Genomic DNA, 18,607 nt, shown 5'->3' with positions numbered 1-18,607 from the left:
TGTTTTAGAAAAAAATTTATCTTTATGGAGGCAGGATGATACGGAGGCAGGATGATCACATGATAGAGTCATGTGATTTTAGAGATGGGCTTAGCCTTGAAACAAATGTCACCTTAAGCCAAATATATGCCCTTTATGGAGATCAGTTTACTTGACTAAAATTTAAGAGCTGGATCAGATGATCTCTTCAGTTCTTTCTATTAATAGTTAGAAAATTGGATGATCATAATAGTGTGAACATGTTTGCCACATATTGCATCTTTTTTCCTTTAAAAAAATCTCTCCTTATAGCATTAGGAGAAATACCTAATTTAAATGATGAGTTGATGGGTGCAGCAAACCAACATGGCACATGTATACCTATGTAACAAACCTGCACGTTGTGCTCATGTACCCTAAAACTTAAAGTATAAAGAAAAAAAAATCCCTCCTTTATACATCCTCTGATAATCTTATTCCTTTATCTTCTTGAGTCATTCTTTTAAAGAGACAAGACTTGATTGTATAATTGTATTAGTCAATAATGGGTCTTTGGCTAGCCTGTTAACTTTGGAAAATCAAGTTTACAATTTCAGTCTTTCTTGACATACTAATGACTAAATCTGATTGGAAGAACATGGCTTATTTTGAGAACTATAAGTAGGCCAGTAATGGCTAAAGTATAGAGTATAATGAAAGGTGATATATAAGCCTTGAGAAGTATTCAGGTGCCAGACTATGCTAGGCTTGGTAAATCACAATGGAGAATTTATTCTAGGGAGCAGGCACTGAAGAACAACATGATCAGTTTTGCGTTTTAAAACCTCGCTTTGGTTGCAGCGGAGAATGAATTGCAGTAGAACATGAATGAAAGCAGAAAGACCAAACGTAGCAGTCCAATAATGGGGCATAGGAGTCTGAATTAGGATAGCAGCAGAGGGGCATAAAGAGAAGTAGACAGATTCAGAATATTGAAGAGTAAATAATGCAGGAGAGTACAGACAAAACAGCACCAATTTGAAAGTCAGAAGTTCCGGGTATTTGTCCAGAGTTGTGTGACCTTGGATAAGTCCCTTTATCGTAAAGTTATGTCTCAATTTGCTTATGTAAAAAATAATGGCTTATAACTAGATAATTTTCTCAGCTATAAATATCTGCACAAAAAAGAACTGAGGGTTAGATTTGGGTGATGGCAATGAAAATGGTTTTAATTTTATTTGCTCAAGTTATTTGTGATAAAATGCATAAAAATCAAAGATATAAAAATCAATTCCAGGTTCATATTCAGGTGTACAAAAGTTCTTCATAAGAGAAATCTAGAAGACAGATTGCTAGAAAAATCAGATTTGACCATATTGAAAAAGTTTTAATTTATTAAAAATCCAGACAATATTGATTAACTTCATAAACACTACTAAGTAGACAAAAAAGCAAACACAAAATAGCGATAATAATGATATCAGAAACAATACCATACCATTTTTAAAATTGGAAGCTTACGGTAATGTGGGATAGAAAAGGCAAACTAGTAAATTTCTACAATTGACTTTTTTGCCTGCTTAATACTTCATAAGTTCTTAGTACTTCTGTAGTTGGAATGCTGATTACATGGACAAACATATAATACAAGCATAATGTAAATTAAGTTAGGATCTTGAGAGGTGAAAATACTCTAGCAATATCATTTAAAACTTACATACACACACATATTTAAAATTGTTAATGAATATATTTAATGCCACTGAACTGTATACGTACACATGGTTAAGATGGTAAATTTTATGTTATATTTTACTAGACACAAAAAATTGTTTCAAGACTCTTCATGAGAAAATTTTTGCCAACTATAACGGGTAAATAATCTATGAGAATATCATAGCCATAAGTAAATAAACAAATTAAGGAAACTTCAGTAGTTACTTTTAAATGAGGTCAAAGTTTAATACTAACCAAAAGACTTAGAGTTTTATGTAGTTTAGAAAATGATAATCTTGAGAATATGACTGCTTTAGATACACAGTCTCCAAATAAACAATTAAATAATAAGTGAAATAAACTGAAAAGTACTGTCAACATTCCACACCTGCTACCAATCCAAGAGAATCAACTCTTGGGTATTAAATGAGAAACACTCATTTGGCCAGGGTTATCCAGCTGTTTTCTTTGAAACGATTTTATCAACAACATAACCATATTTCAGTATTCCTACAGGCACTGTGATAGAGCCTGTTGCATTGTATCATGAGCCTCTATGGCTTTATATGGAATTTCAGAAGTTATATCCTCTGATCCTAGCCAACTTATATTATAGTTTATTAATGAATCTTGTCTTTTTTTGCTTACTCCTTTTGAGTCATTATATCATCTTAAGATGGACACAACGTTTAAAAAAAAGTGCTATAGTTTCCTTCTGAAGTAGATATTCTTAATCTTGTGTCAATGGAAGGGCTTTAGGAAACCCAATGACTTAGGAAATATGCAAAATTGTATGAATTTGACCTCCCCAATCTCCTAGCTGGGAGAAAATCTACACAGCTTTGAACAGATTCTCAAAGGCATCTATGACCCCCAAAAAGGTCAGAATCATTGTTCCGGAAGAGAAATTATATTATATTATATTATATTATTTTATATTATATTATATATTATATTATATGATGCAGTTAACTCTGTTGTTAACTATGTACACTTTTCTTTGTACAACTTGCTTGGATATTGATGTCTATGCTATTGTTGCTTAGAATAGTATTAAACTATTATTTATCATCCATTATTATTTGTTAAGTGTTGCTAGGCTTTGAATGTAGCACTCCACTTAAGCTCGTAATATCTTAAATACATTTATAGATGACAAATTAAGACATTAATGTTAAACGCACTGTCCAAAGTCATATAATTATTGTTAGAGTTGGTATTCAAAACAACTACTATATGCCAGAATTACCAAACACTCCAACTCCAAAGTCTATCCTTTTCCCAATGTTTACATTATTTTTGTGGGGAGTATTTTAAAGTGCCTTACAGACTAAGTTATATTATTGCAAAATATTACTAGAATGTGCTGTATACTATATTTAATGTCCTAATCTACTTAACTAACTGACTGGTATGCTTTTATCAAGATATTTTGAGGTGCAGATTAAATTGTTGGCTCAATAAATATCCACCATAAGGAAATACTGTCTTCGGTTTCCTTTTTAGGAAACAGGATATCTGCTGCTTGCTCCTTTCACTACTTTGAACTGTCATCATTAACTACTACTGCTAGTCTTTTCTCTCCAGTCATGTCTGAGCTTTCATATTAAAAGAATAATCATTTACAGCCATTGCTAGCCCATCAGAGAATCCATTCCACAGTCATAATGCATTGATTAATATCTTTGAATTATACAAAATTAGTACTTTTGAACATTTAAAGATCTCTGGCATTTGTTGGTAAATATTTTATATTTTCTTTCACCTGTATTTTCTGTCTGGTGCCTTTCTAGGAATTCAAAGATTTTAGAAGTTTCCATATCAATTAGCTGATACAGAGTTATAGAATTTCAGAAGAGCATCACCAAAGTAGAGACTGTAGATATTTTTCCTTTTAGAAAAGGACTGAAAAGAAGTTGTTCTTTTAAACTATTAAGTATTTGGGTGAAAATTAGTTATTTCATAGCAGTTGCTCCTAGTTGCTTAGCCCATATTTACTTTCTTCTTCTTTCTTATTAAGAGATCTCCAGTCCCATTACTGGGTATATACTCAAAGGATTATAAATTATTCTACTATAAAGACACATGCACACATATGTTTATTGCAGTGCTATTTACAACAGCAAATACTTGAAACCAACCCAAATGCCCATCAATGACAGACTGGATAAAGAAAAGGTATATTGCACATATACACCATGCAATACTATGCAGCCATAAAAAAGAATGAGTTCATGTCCTTTGCAGGGACACGGATGAAGCTGGAAGCCATCATTCTCAGCAAACTAACACAGGAACAGAAAACTAAACACTGCACATTCTCACTCACAAGTGGGAGATGAACAATGAGAACACATGGACACAGGGAGGGGAACATCACATGCCAGAGGCTGTCGGGGGTAGGGGGCAACGGGAGGGAGAGCATTAGGACAAATACCTAATGCATGCCAGGCTTAAAACATAGATGACGAGTTGATAGGTGCAGCAAACCACCACGGCACATCTATACCTATGTAACAAACCTGCACATTCTGCACATGTATCCCAGAACTTCAAGTTAAAAAAAAAAAAAAAAAAAGAGAGCTCCAATACTGTTCAGAGTAATTATGCAAAAAAGGGAGGTCATCTTTTCAGAGTGTCTTCTATCTACAGACAGCCATGTGACATATTTCTAGCCAATACATTAGTCTGTTAGGAATTTTTGGAAACATCTTTGCTCTCCTGATGTAGACATCCCTCCTCCTTTCTTTCCTCTTCTGGCTTAGGTGTGTAAACTTGAGACTAGATATGAAACAGTAATATTACAATCATGAAACGACAAGCACGATAATGACATTTTAAAGGTACTGCATTAGAAATGAATTGCATACTTCCAAGACTTATTGTTAAGAGAACAAAAGACAGCCCACATTAGTTAAGGCACTAAAGTTAGACTACTGCAACCTTGTAGCAGAACATAATTCTAATGTGATACTGTCATTACCCATCACTACACTTTAAAAATAAAACCTTTTGCCATTCTAAGGTGGAATATCTTCAGTTACACACACACACACACACACCCTTTCAAATCAACCTTCTTTAACCATAACACATTTAATGTTGACCTCATTTAAACTATTTTTGCATAAAATATCAAGATTTCAAACAAATTACCTACATAATGAATCCTCAAGTGCAGTTTGAAATAGAATTATTTATTTTAACCTAAAAGCTACCTTACAAAAGGATGCAATCACTTAGAAATAACATTTAAAAGTAAATTAAATCTCAGAGTTATGAGGCAATAATAGTTGTCTTATGAAAGACATTTACTCAATAAGAAGGAGAACACATTTTAGGAGCTCAGTTCCTACAAATTAAATCTGAACATACAGAGATATTTGTACCTTTGGAATATGACCGTTTTGACTTAAGAGTCCCATTTCTTTTTCGACACGATGGAGCCAATTAGTATTCTCATCAAATTGCTTCAATTCCTCTTCCCTCCTTTTCTCCAGGTAGCAGCGACGAGTTTTCAACATTGCAAGTCTATGATCTCGTTTTCCAGTGGCCTGAAACACGATTCATTTAACAGTAATCTAATCTTTATGATATTTGATATACATGATATTAGTAAACTAGTATATTTTCTTATGTGTACTACTGTAGTAAATTAAGTTAGGCTATATTTTTGTCTTTAAAGCTATTTCCCCCTTGAAATCTCAGAATACTACTGCTTGCAGGAAAATAGGAAATCGAGCTGTGAGTCATTTTTATAAAATTACAGGTTAAGAGTTTATGGCTTTAAGAAATACAATGACCAAATCAAAGACTATAACTTTTTTTTTTTTTTTTTGGCGTTAAAGTACAGTCCCTTCAGTATGTTTCATTTGAAAAGTTCATACAAGGTCAGATACATTCCATGATCTCCTTACTCAAAATCAAAGCAGATGCATATATTGCTCTTGTCTTTGATGTGAAGAAATAATGTGTTCTATTGCTCTGTGTTTGCCTATAAGGCCTCAAATTGGCTGATACAAATCACAGAAAACAGAGCTTATATCAGAGTGCTTATCAGTATCTGATCTTGCCTGTAGCTTGGTTCAGGAGCCATAATGAACATTCAAAATATTTTTGGTGTTTTACCTAGGCACAAATTGAAATTAAAATTAGTCTTTGATTTCTTACCCTAAGGGTCTTGCACACTATCATGAAAACAATGGGCCAGAACATCTTGACGTCTCTGGGGTATTTGCCCACAGACACTAAAGTCAATAATTATCAGATAGGATGGGTAGACTTGAAACAATGGATCCCCAAAGGTTAGAATAAGCATTTGCAGCTGGTTCTGGGAGCAGGAAATGAAAAAAAGGAAGAGCAGAAACTAGATTTGAATTTGGTCGAAGAACTCCCCCTCTTGGGGAGATAAATATCTCTTAACTTTGACAAAAGATGTACTATTGAGACTTGGGCATATAATAGAAAAATATGGTTATCTTCATCTGAATAGACGATATGAGCTTATAAATGATTTAAGGTCAGGCAAAGGTGGCTATCATGAAGTCATAACCAAATCTTAGATATTCATAAAATTTTACTTACCTTCCCTTCAAGGGAAATACAAGAGTCAGAGAGAAGCAGATTCCATTTCAGGCTAGAGTCATAGATAAGGGAAAAATAGTTGATAGCCACTGTCATTCTCACTAAGGTTCCTGACTCTTTTTTATGGCTTCTCTGGTTAATTATAATATCCTAGTCTCTCTCTGTCATAGTAAGACAGTAACAAAAATAAAACAAATGTCTCAAAGAAACAAAAAGCTGGATAGTCAAGAAGAGAAAACAAAACAAAACGTAACCCATCAAACTGACCACAGCACTACGAAGATAATTGTGACAGAATGCTACAGTGCAGGCTGGGATGGTGGCTCATGCCAGTAATTCTAGCACTTTGGGAGGCTGAGGCAGGAGGACTGCTTGAGGCCAGAAGTGCAAGACCAGCCTGGACAACATAGAGAGACCGTGTCTCCACACAAAAATTAAAAAATAAATTTAGGCTGGTTTGGTGGCATGTGCCTGTAGTTCCAGCTACTTGGTGGGGTGGAGGGGCTGATATGGGAGCATCACTTGAGTCCGGGAGGTTGAGGCTGCAGTGCAGCGAGCCATGACTGCATGATTGTGCCACTGCACCCTAGCCTGGGCAACAAAGTGAGACTCTGTCAGCAAAAACTAAAAAAAGAATGCTGTCATGCAAAGGTTACCCAAGCATGGTACAGGGACCCCTAAGGATTCCTGAGATCCTTTCAGAGAGTTCACAAGGTTAAAACCATCAAAACCATTTTTATAATATCAGTAAAATGTTATTAGTCTTTTTAAATTCTTGTTTGCTCATACAGTTAGTTGTACAGTAGTTTTCTACAGGCTAAATGATGTGTAACATCACAACAGAATAAGAATTCAGCAGTTATGAGAATACAGCTGATATGAAAAGCTAGGCATTAAAGAAATTTGCAAACATGTAAAACAATGCCACTCTTCTATTTTCACTATTTTTGAGAAAATAAAATTATTTATGTAACCACACATAATTTTTATTATTTTAATTATTTAATATTTAATTATTTATAATTTATTGCTATTTATTATATTTTATTAATATATTTTTTATTATTTATAATTAAATTATTATTTAATATTATTTGCTAATTATTTTAAAATGAATCAATAGATATATTTTTATAAATCTGTTTTAATTTCTAATATAGAAATATTGGTAGAGGGAATACATATAAACAAAAGCTCTTTGAAGTCCTAAATAATTTTTAAAAGCGGAAAGGGGTCCTGAAACTTGAAGTTTAGAGCCACTGCTATAACAGAAGGTGGGAGGTGTGACCTACTGACTTTTTTCTGCTATTCAGCAGATGTAAAAATTTAGGCAAACAGATTTTAGTGGGTCTTCAGTTACTTCGTCTGAAAAATGAAGATGAAAATATTGTACCTAACTGAAGGCAGGCAGCTAATTAAATCATCTTTATTTTGCTTTAGCATTTACAATCGTAGGGACTCTTAGAAACCAGGGCATGTGGGTCTGATGGCAGCAATATTTAATATCAGAAAATCCTAAATGAAAACCTCAAAAAGTCCATTTATGACTTTTTACTTCTAACGTCCATCAAATGTATCCTCTATGATGGTTCTCAGAGGACATTTTCCGTCAGAATACTACCACCCATTGCTCTAAAATGGCAAGTAAATGTTTGGGAATACATTCTAAAATATGCATGTTAAACCCGGACATTAGAATGAAATGTTTCCCATTAAGTTTTAAAAAAGCTTTACATATTTCATTAACAAAATCCCCTGCACACCACAAAAGTCTTGCGAGAGAACAAACATAATTCTACAATTTTAGTTGTTACTACTGCTTTGTGTAAAATAATTGCAAATATGGTAAATTCATATTTTTACATTAAAAATAATCTTACAGATTATTTTTATGGGGCCATAAAATTACCCAGGAGATTCCCTTTAATAGTAATTTCAAAATCCATACTCCAGAACTATTTATGGCTGAATCAATGTTATGAGATTCTTTCAGCACTTCTGATAACAAACCTCTTTTGGAGAGAATCCAAAACATATAAAATTCCTTGCCTTAGAAAAGCAGTTTACTCATACTACAGTTTGACACTTCCGTGTAAAAACAAAATGAATCAACCTCTAGATGTCTTCCTATGTTTTTCAGTGGGTTAACTACACCCAATAACTCAAGAGTTTTTATCTCCACTGCATACCTAGTCTCATAAGAATAGCTATAATAATTGGGAACCTGAGGATTGAAATGACCCAAAGTAAGAGATCAGAAAAGGCAATTGGGTTGAAAAAAGTCTAAGCTACTATGCAGAAAAATAAGGATGAAAACAGAAAAAAAAAACAAAACCATAAAACCAGTCAAACCCATTCTATTATTCTATGTCTTAATCTTTCTAGATAACCACATTCAAAATTCAATGGAGGAATTAAGACAGTAAAATAACAATTATCTAAATTACTTTGGGATTACATAGTCCAAGCTCATTAATTATAGTAAATAATAATATTCAAATGTTTATAAAATGGAACTCGAAGTTCTGATAATGCTACTCCCTTGCTTGAAAGACTGCATTTTGGCTACAAAAATAGATTTTACACTTCTAGCAACAATTCCACAATCTATACCAATATCCTATCTTCCCAATTTATTGTTAATAATTCCTAATATGGAAAATATGTTTAACATCATGTGCCAACTCCAGTCCATTCATTGTGGTTCTGGCTACTTTCAAATTTTGAGAGAAGGTATGGCCACAGATCAGTGAAATTTGCTGTGGGTAAGGGAGTAGGAATTGGCATGAAGTTTTGAGTATAGTTATGCATTTCTACACATATTGTCCAACAAATGTGACCTGCTCTGGTCAAACTCAGCAGAGCAGGTCACATTTGTTGGACAATATGTATAGAAATGCAAGGCCCAGTACAAATCTCATCTTTCCACCAGGAAGCCTTTCTTAATAAAAATAGGAAGTCACTGTTTTCTTTTCTGAATAGCTATAGCATTTACAGAGTATAGCAGAGTGATTAAGAGTGCAGGCTCTGAAGCCAGACAGCTGGGGTTTAATATTGGTTCAGCCACATTAATTAGGTAAGTAACTCCAGACAGCCTACTTGAGTTCTCAGTGCCTCTGTTCCTCACAAATGGTGATAATATTAGATCTATCTCATAGGCTTGTTATAAATACTAAATTAATCAATCCATGCAAAAAACTTTGAAAAATGTGTGGCAAATAGCGTCCAATATCAGCTGTTTTTATTATTACTATTTATACGACAAGCATATAGTGCCTTATTATTTTTATTATTTTTATTGCTCCAACTAGTATGTAAATAATTGAAGGACAAACACTTCTCTTTCTTTACCTCCATTGTATCAAGCACAAGGGTTTTACATTATAAACAAGTGTTCAATAAGAGTTTCGTTAAAGTTGAGATGTTAAGTCAACATCAGCTTCCTATGGCTGCATTTCTTGCCTTTTGTCAAAAAGTAAATCTTAGATAACTGCACATTCAAATAATTGACACTTATATAATCTACACAAAACTGAGAAGAACTACACAAAACTGAAGATTACTATGTAATATAAGAAGTGCTAATAATTGAAATAAACCAGGCATGGTGGTGGACACCTGTAGTCTCAGCTACTTGGGAGTCTGAGCTACTCGGGAGGTTTGTGTGAGCCGTGGAGTGAGCCCTTGTCTCCAAAAATAAAATAAAATAAACATAAAAAATAAAGAAAAGAAGAAAAACGTCTTAAAAATTTGAAATAAAATATATAATTCTTATAATATATAATATGGTACTATTTCAGAATTCTGTTCAGCAATCATATGAAAGAAGTTCACAACAACAAATTGATAAATTAATCCAATGAGATATTGTTATTTGGAAGTCATTACATTTATCAAAGAATATTGGCAACAATTTGAAGTTCATGAAAGTGAAAGTACAAATATAGCAGCAAGATATAAATTCAAAGAAATAAATTCAGTTTCCTTTCTGCCTTAAAAGAATGCAAGGAACATCTTAAATGCATCTCAAAACACAAAACTGAAAAGAAAATTTCATTAAGGCATAAAAAGCACACACTCAATAAATGTATTACTAATTTTGATAATATAGTTTAATAGCTACTGACAAACTGGTATCAATGATACATTACTGAATGCTTTATGATTAATTTCTGGTACAGCATATCTTTCCCATTTCATAGGCTAACAAAAAACTAAAATGCTAGCTTTGAAAAGCACTCTTTAAAATTTGACAGCTTCTGGACATTAAGCAATGCAAAATTTTTCTATATAATTATTACTTCTGTGAAAGTAGGAAAAGAAGAAAACATGTTTGGGGTGGTAGTTTGAGAGGAATGGGTTGTTACTTATAAGATACAGCTTTTTAATAAGTAGTATTTGAACATCATATGTCTATGTAATTAAATTACATAAAATACATAAAAATACAAATAAACTCATCATCAATGAATATCGAAACTGGGGAGAATTGTCAGTATTTTCAAAATATTTATTTTTCTGATCTTTGGTGCTCCGTAGTTTCACACGTTGAGGTATATATTTATCTTATACTGCTTAGAACTCATGCTTCTTGAATTTACATCTTATTAGTCCTAGATAATTCTCAACCATAAATTTTTGCATATTGCTCTTTTTCACTAAATATCTCCTTCTGAAATGCCTATTAGATGCATGTATGACTTTTCTTCTTGTTACATGAAGTCTATCCTTTATACAACAACATCTTGTCCACATGTGTTATCTTTATCCTGCATTTGGTGTAATTTTCTCAAATCTGTCTCCCAGTTCATGTAAAAAAGCATAAACATAAGAGCACAGGCTCTAGAACTGGCATGCTACAGATCAAATCAGAACTCAGCACCTATAAGCTGTGTCACCTTGGACAAAATGACTTGTATTTTGGTTTCCTCATTGATTATTAGGATAATATTACTAAATATTTCATGGGGTTTTCTGAGAATTAAAAGAGTCAATATATGTAAAGTGCTTTAAGATTTTCTGATATTGTATCAATAAGGTGAGTTTTTTCATTTTAATGAATAAATTTTTAATTTCTGGAAGTTTCATGTGTTTTTTTACCTCATATTTGAATGTTCTTTTTTTGTGGTGTCTTTATCTTTGATTCCTTTATCTTTGTTCATTCTCATATTTTCTATTAGATTGCTCTAGTATCTAAAGATTTGGGAGTTCTGTTATATTTGCTAAGAGTACTGAATCTTGTCTAGAGTGAATTATTTCTCCATCTGTTTTGTAATTTTGAATGTTGAGTTCATTAGTGGCTAGAGTTGAGAATCTGTTTCTCCTAAGAGGCTGATTTTTGCATTGCTTCTGCCAGGTTTTCTAGTGGTATCATTGGTTTGATAACATGCATTTTAATTGACCAACTTTAGGGGTTTTCTATACAAAATACATGGGTTGTAATAATTTAAACCTCAATCATTGTGAAAAGCACACCTATAATGGTAGTGTTCAAATGACTTTTTTTTCTTACCCCAGGCATGGTTACTTGGGGCAAGAAAAGCAACTATCCTTGCCAACAGTGATGGTTGGCAAGAATTTTTTTTTTTCCTAGTGTACCCCTAGTATAAAGGATATAGACCTCTGAAATTTCAGGCTTTAGATAGGAGCTCTCATTTCTAACTCACCGTCTCCTTTGGGTCTCTTATCTAAGTAGTGATGTACATCAAAGTTAGAAGAGTGGGAGTGGTCTGTGTATGGAAGGGAGAGGGCAGTATATTATTGTATTAAAAAAAAAAGTAAAACTGATTAAATGTTTGGTCTGCTTTTCATTAGGCCCCTGCACTGGCACATCTAACAATTTCAATGATAAAATTCTTCCCTGACAACAAAAATCTCCTGTTGGTCTAAGTTGTAAGCTACTGCCTGCATCCAGGATAGACTGCTTCTATTGCTCTACCTTTAGTAACTGGCTATCCTGAGTGGGTAAACTTTGTGTTAAAAGTTCCATAAAATGCCCAGAAAAACAACAGTTGTAACTGAAATTCTGTTGTTTTTGTTTATTTCCTTTTTGTTACTGACATCCAGGAATTAAAATTTCTTTCTTGTGCACTTAACTATGTATTTAAAAAAATGTTTGCTACATTTTCTCCAACATTTCCAGATGTTTGTAAAGAATTGGGTGAGTAAGTAGCCTTGACTATCAAATTTCTAGAGTTAGAAGCACCGCCACCAGGCCGGGCACAGTGGCTCACGACTGTAATCCCAGCACATAGGGAGGCTGAGGCGGACGGATCACCTGAAGTCAGGAGTTCAAGACTAGCATGGCCAACATGGTGAAACACCATCTCTACTAAAAATACAAAAATTAGCTGGGCGTAGTGGCACATGCCTGTAATACCAGCTAGTTGGGAGGCTGAGGCAGGAGAATTGCTTGAATCCGGGAGGCAGAGGTTGCAGTGAGCTGAGGTCGCGCCACTGCACTCCAGCCTGGGCAACAGAAGAGACTCCTTCTGAAAAAAAAAAAAAAAAGCCCCCATGTTTTTATACTTTCTAAAATTTAACTATAAAATTGTTAATTACCTTTTCTACTTTGTCTTCAGAACACATCATTTCTATTTGTTTATGGCACTGTTGTTGGTAGAATGATTTAAGTTCATTTTCTTTAAGTAACATTTCCAACTTCAGATATTCTTGTCTAATTTCTTCTCGATTCTGGAACAAGCAGTTCAGGATTTCTTGAAACCTACCAAAATTAAAACACATTACAGAATCTCACTAATTTTGTAACAAATCATACAAAGTTTACTTAAGAGAAATGCATAAACAAACATATGTAATTCACAGAACTACACTCAATGATAAACAGCAAATAGGTAAAAACGACTATTTCCTATTATAAAAAATGTTTAGAAAAAGTTATTAACTTTACTTCTACTACATTAGGTTTCTTTCTCACCCAAGGAAGATCATGTTGCTGAAAGATATGGGCATCATAAGGTGTCTGGTATTGCTAACATACTGCATTTTGTCTATGCTTACATCTATATGTAATCCAATTGCTTAGCAAAAATAAAATAATTTTTGTTTGTTGGAAAAGAATGATAACCTGGGCATGCACTATCCAAATTCACAAGGTACTATTAGCAACACAGCATTATGTGTTGTTTTGGTGTTGGCTCACTGTGAAGGAATAAGCAGTAGGAGGCATAATCATATGGTGCCTCCATGGCCCCCTGGGGAAAGTGACAGAGCCAGTTTTTAGCTTCAGAATTTGTTATAGTGAAAATAGACCATACGGTTAGGTACCCCCTACAGCCTGGCTAAGAATCAACTGACACTTCCAGGACTCAAAACATCCAAGTTTATAATGTGGTAAACCTAGAAAAGCTGCTGCAGTGTGCTTCCTCCTAAGGGCAATTATAGGTCTAGAATATCAAAGATGAGGAGTTTGATTCAGATTTCCAAATGGCCACAGACTTCAAGCTGATTAAATTTTATGAAAACTCTGGATGGAACCTGCAATCCTGTATCCTTCTGGGTCAGTAGAACACTGGTCACAGTAATATTTTAATTTTTTAAAATATATTCATGGTTTTAAGTCATAGATCAGCTCTGAGCTACAGTAACAGTATAAACATTCATAACAGTGAAGACTTTAAAATAAAGTAAAATCAAGTACATGCACTTAAAAATAAATGTTCTAAACTGGCCAGAATTTTAGATATACTCATAAGGATCAGCGGTAAAAACACTGCCAATATACATCAGTAGTTCTTAATGAAACTCTATTGGGAATGAATATAAGCCACAAAACACTGACTTTACTGCAGTTTTGTCAAACTGATAAATATTTCATAGGAAATATGTACAGACACTGTGATTTCATTGCATTATATTACACCAACAGTAATGCCAGTAAATGAATTGATAAGTTATCTTTAGGTTATACTTAAAGATAATTTCTTAGTTTTTCTATAACTTTTTATTCAAGGACAAAGTTAATATTTGTCAATTTTGTGATCTAGACTTATTTTAGTTGGTGGTGTTCACTGATTAGGATGAAAGGAAGGGAATTAGTATCAAAGGTTTCTAGAGAGCTCCTTAACAACACCAAAAAAAGCTATCATTTTAAAACTGAAAGAGTTCTAAGCAAACGTTCAAGTTAAAAGTATCTGCACCAATATTTTTAGGTAATACATGAGTATTAAACTCCACAATTTTCTTGGTATAGTCATAAGTGAAGTTTTATAATTACTCTTTATAAAAGAACAATTGTGTTTTCTTTTTATGATTTCCTTTTGAGAGTTACCTTTCCAAATAGCTTTGAAAGAAAATACTGCAGATTCTTCCTTTTATCTGCTTAAACTTCATAAAAATGTCAAATTTAAGTTTTATAACAAAAGACACTTTGAAAATTCATGGCATTAAAAAAGTCCCATGTAACAGTATGATGGATAAAATAAATGATATTTCATATATTTATTTCAAAAGGCAGTAATTTTTAGGGGAAATAACAAAGGTTATTTGGTACATAATTTTATCATTAACTTCTTCATAAATACAAGTAAGTTACTTAACATATTGCCAGAATTAAAATCAAAGCTTTTATTGTTGGTCAAAAGTCAGGTTGAAATATGAAAAATATCCAAATAAATACTTATTTCATAGCTCAGGCCCTTCCCTCCTGAAAGGAGGGCCTTACCAGAAAGAAAGGCTCAACTATTTAAAGCCATCAACTCCAGAAAAGTTTACTAATCTGTAAGGTTTTAATTGGTATAGTAGACTTGGTTAAGCAGTGCTGAGCAATTTTATGGAATCAGTCACTCTAAATTTGAGAAGCTGGTGAATTCTAATAGATATCCAATTACATGAGGACTGCTCCCACATTTAACTAACAAAATGAAATAACAACAACAACTAATAATACTATATCAAGTTAAAAGTTTTCTTTGATGAGATGAAAAACCAGACATCATTTTTACTTATTTCTTAAGCAATACTGTAAAATATTTTATGTAAAACTTCAACACACAAATGCAATTTTAAAAAATTATAGCTGAATCAGGTCTGAAAGCCACTTTTGACTATAATCTTGTTTTCCTTATAGATACTGAGACACTTTCTACTAATTCTAGAGCTCCAAAACAGTATGAATAACCATTGGTTTAAGTTGTAGTTGGTTTCTCATACTAATAACAGATAACTGGCTCTGCAGAATGTCAAATAAGTTTACCTTTACTCAATTTTAATGAAAGTTGAACAGATTCCTTTACTACAGGTTTTCCCTTTAATAAGCTGACGTACTTTGGAAGTCTCCTAGATTCCTTATGGAGTAATTTCCAAACTTGTTTAATACAGGAATTCCTTATTGTCTTCCTAGAAGTACTCAAGATTAACATTTTGATCTAGTGTTTCAATGGGTCAATTTGGAAAACTGTCTTAGCTGCTTGAGGAAAAAGTACTTTTGCATACTGTATTACTAACTGCTTTCTTTTTAAAAATTTACCTGCTAAGAAGCTTAGTAGAAACCTCTCAAAATTCTGTATCGGTTTATATCACTGACAGAAGTTCATTCAAATTATTACCCATTCAGGCTCAATAAGTAGATTAGTTAAGCTATAGAGAGTTAATAAAATGAAGAATAGAGTAGATTTACATGAAATATACAAATAATGATTATGTCACAAAAGAACAATATGAGCACCACTAAAATTAAACTAAGTCTACAGGGTGACATAATTGGCTTTGTCTCCACTATCTTATACCTAAGTTCTGGTTCTCTTCAATATCTGTAAAATAAAAGCTAAAATTACTTGATCTACAAAGTGTGAAATATAAAGAGAAATCAATGACTTCTTGAATTCAGTTGAGAATATATATACAGGCATACCTTGTTTTATTGTGCTTTGCAGACACTGTTTTTTTTTTTTTTTTTTTTTTTTTAAACAAATTGAAGGTTTGTGGCAACCTTGCTGCGAGCAAGTCTATAAGCATCATTTTTCCTAGAGCATGAGCTTACAGTGTCACATTTTGGCAATTCTTGAAATATTTTAAACTTTTTCATTATTACATATCTGTCATGGTGATTTGTGACCAATGATCTTTGATATTACCATAGTAATTGCTTTAGAGTGTCACAAATTGTGCCCATATAAGACAGTAAACTTAATCAAGTGTTGTGTGTGCTCTGCTCCACTGACTGGCTGTTTCCCTCCCTCTCCTCAGCCCTCCCTATTCCTTGAAACACGTTGAAATCGGGCAAATTAATAACCCTAAAATGGTCCCTAAGTGTTCAAGTGAAAGGAAGAGTTAGTTGCATGTCTCTCATTTTAAATCAAAAGCTGGAAATTACTAAGCTTATAAGGAAGGCTTGTAGAAAGCCAAGATAGGCTAAAAGCTAGGTCTCTTGCACAAAACATTTAGCCAAATTGTGAATGCAAAGGAAAAATTCTTGAAGGAAATTAAAAGTGCTACTCCAGTGAACACACACACTAAGAAAGTGAAACAGCCTTATTGCTGATATGGAAAAAGTTTCAATGGTCTGGATAGATTAAACTAGCCATTACATTTCTTTAAGTCAAAGCCTTATCCAGAGCAAGTCTTCTAAATCTGTTCAATTCTGCAAAGGCTGAGAGAGGTGAGGAAGTTGCAGAGGAAAACTCCGAAACTAGCAGGTATTGGTTCATAAAGTTTAAAAGTTTAAGAAAAAAAGCCTTCTCTAGAACATAAAAGTCTAGGTGAAGCAGCAAGTGCTGATGTAGAAGCTGCAGCACGTTATCGAGAAAATTTAGGTAAGATCACTGTTGAAGGTGGCTACACTAAACAACAGATTTTCAAGATAGACAAAACAGCTTTTTACTGGAACAATATGCCATCTAGGAACTTCATATCTAGAGAGAAGTAAATACCTACTTTCAAAGCTTTAAAGAACAGGCTGACTCTCTTGTCAGGGGCTTTTGCAGCTGGTGACTTTAAGTTGAAGTCAATGTTCATTTACCATTTACAAACATCCTAGGGCCCTTATGAAATATGCTAAATTTAACTCTGCTTGTGCTCTATAAATAGAACAACAGTCTAGAGGACAGCACATCTGTTTACTTAGTAATTTTAAGCCCACTGTTGAGACCTATTGCTCAGAAAAAAAGATTCCTTTCAAAATACTAATGCTCACTGACAATACACCTGGTCACTCAGGAGTTCTCATGGAGATGTACGAGAAGATTAATGTTGTTTTCATGTCTGCTAACTCAACACCTAGTCTGCAGCTCATGGATCATGCAATTTTGACTTCTGTGTCTTCTTATTTAGGAAATATGTTTTGTAGGGCTATAGCTGCTATAGATACTTTCTTTCATGGATCATGCTTCTCTGACAGATCTAGGCAAAATAAATTGAAAAGCTTCTGAAAAGAATTTGCCATTGTAGATGCCATTAAGAACATTTGTGATATGTGTAAGGAGGTCAAAATATCAACATTAATAAGAATTTGGAGGAATTTGATTCCAACCCTCATGGATAACTATGAGGGGTTCAAGATGTCAGTGAAGAAAGTAACTGCAGATGTGGTGGACATGAAAGAGAACTAGAATTAGAAGTGGAGCGTGAAGACGTGACTGAATTGCTGCAATCTCATGACTAAACTTGAAGAAATGAAGAGCTGCTTCTATGGATAACCAAAGAAAACGGTTTCTTGAGAAAGTTTACCACCTACTCCTTATAAAGATGCTATCTACGTTGAAATAACAAAGGATTTAGAATATTACATAAATATAGCTGATAGAGCAGTGGCAAGGTCTGAAAAGATTGTCTCAAATTTTTAAAGAAGTTCTACCATGGGTAAAATGCTATCAAAGAGCATCACACACTACAGAGAAATCTTTCATGAAAGGACGAGTCAATCTATGCAGTAAACTTCATTGTTGCCTTATTTTCAGAAATTGTCACAGCCACTCCAACTTGCAGCAACCATTACTCTTACTAGTCAGACGCCATAAACATTGAGGGAAGACCTCCACCAGCAAAAAGATTATGACTTGCTGAAGGTTCAGATTATCATTAGCATGTTTTAGCAATAAACTATGTCTAAAATTAAAGCAAGGTCATTATCTTTTCAGACATAATGCTATTGCACACTTAATAGACTACAGTGTAGTGTAAACATAACTTTTATATGCACCGGAAAACCAAAACATTTGTGTGACTCATTTTATCATGATATTTCGTTTATTGCAGTGGTCTGGAGAACTAAATCTGCAATATCTCTGAGTCAAGCCTGTTATGTATGTATGTATGTATGTATGTGTGTATATATAAAATTATAAACATACATATGTATGTACATATAAAAGACATAACAAATGATAACATA

The 18,607-nt window shown here is 33.4% G+C and overlaps 1 protein-coding gene across 3 annotated transcripts in view; it reads right to left on the bottom strand.

Annotated features, from left to right (window-relative positions):
- KIF18A (kinesin family member 18A) overlaps nucleotides 1–18,607 on the bottom strand; it is an 86,127-nt gene that overhangs the window by 42,456 nt on the left and 25,064 nt on the right. For all 3 annotated transcript variants that reach the window (XM_054439522.2, XM_063671040.1, XM_054439521.2), the window contains 2 exons: nucleotides 12,820–12,982; nucleotides 5,064–5,228 (listed from right to left, as the gene is read on the bottom strand). In XM_054439522.2, the coding sequence (XP_054295497.2) occupies nucleotides 5,064–5,228; nucleotides 12,820–12,982 (328 nt within the window). The remainder of the gene's footprint in view (nucleotides 1–5,063; nucleotides 5,229–12,819; nucleotides 12,983–18,607) is intronic.

Source organism: Pongo pygmaeus, chromosome 9 (genome assembly GCF_028885625.2).
Source record: "Pongo pygmaeus isolate AG05252 chromosome 9, NHGRI_mPonPyg2-v2.0_pri, whole genome shotgun sequence".
In the NCBI taxonomy this organism is placed as follows: Eukaryota; Metazoa; Chordata; class Mammalia; order Primates; family Hominidae; genus Pongo; species Pongo pygmaeus.
The sequence above is the reverse complement of the archived record's forward strand: the minus strand, read 5'-3'. Positions and strand labels throughout refer to the sequence as shown.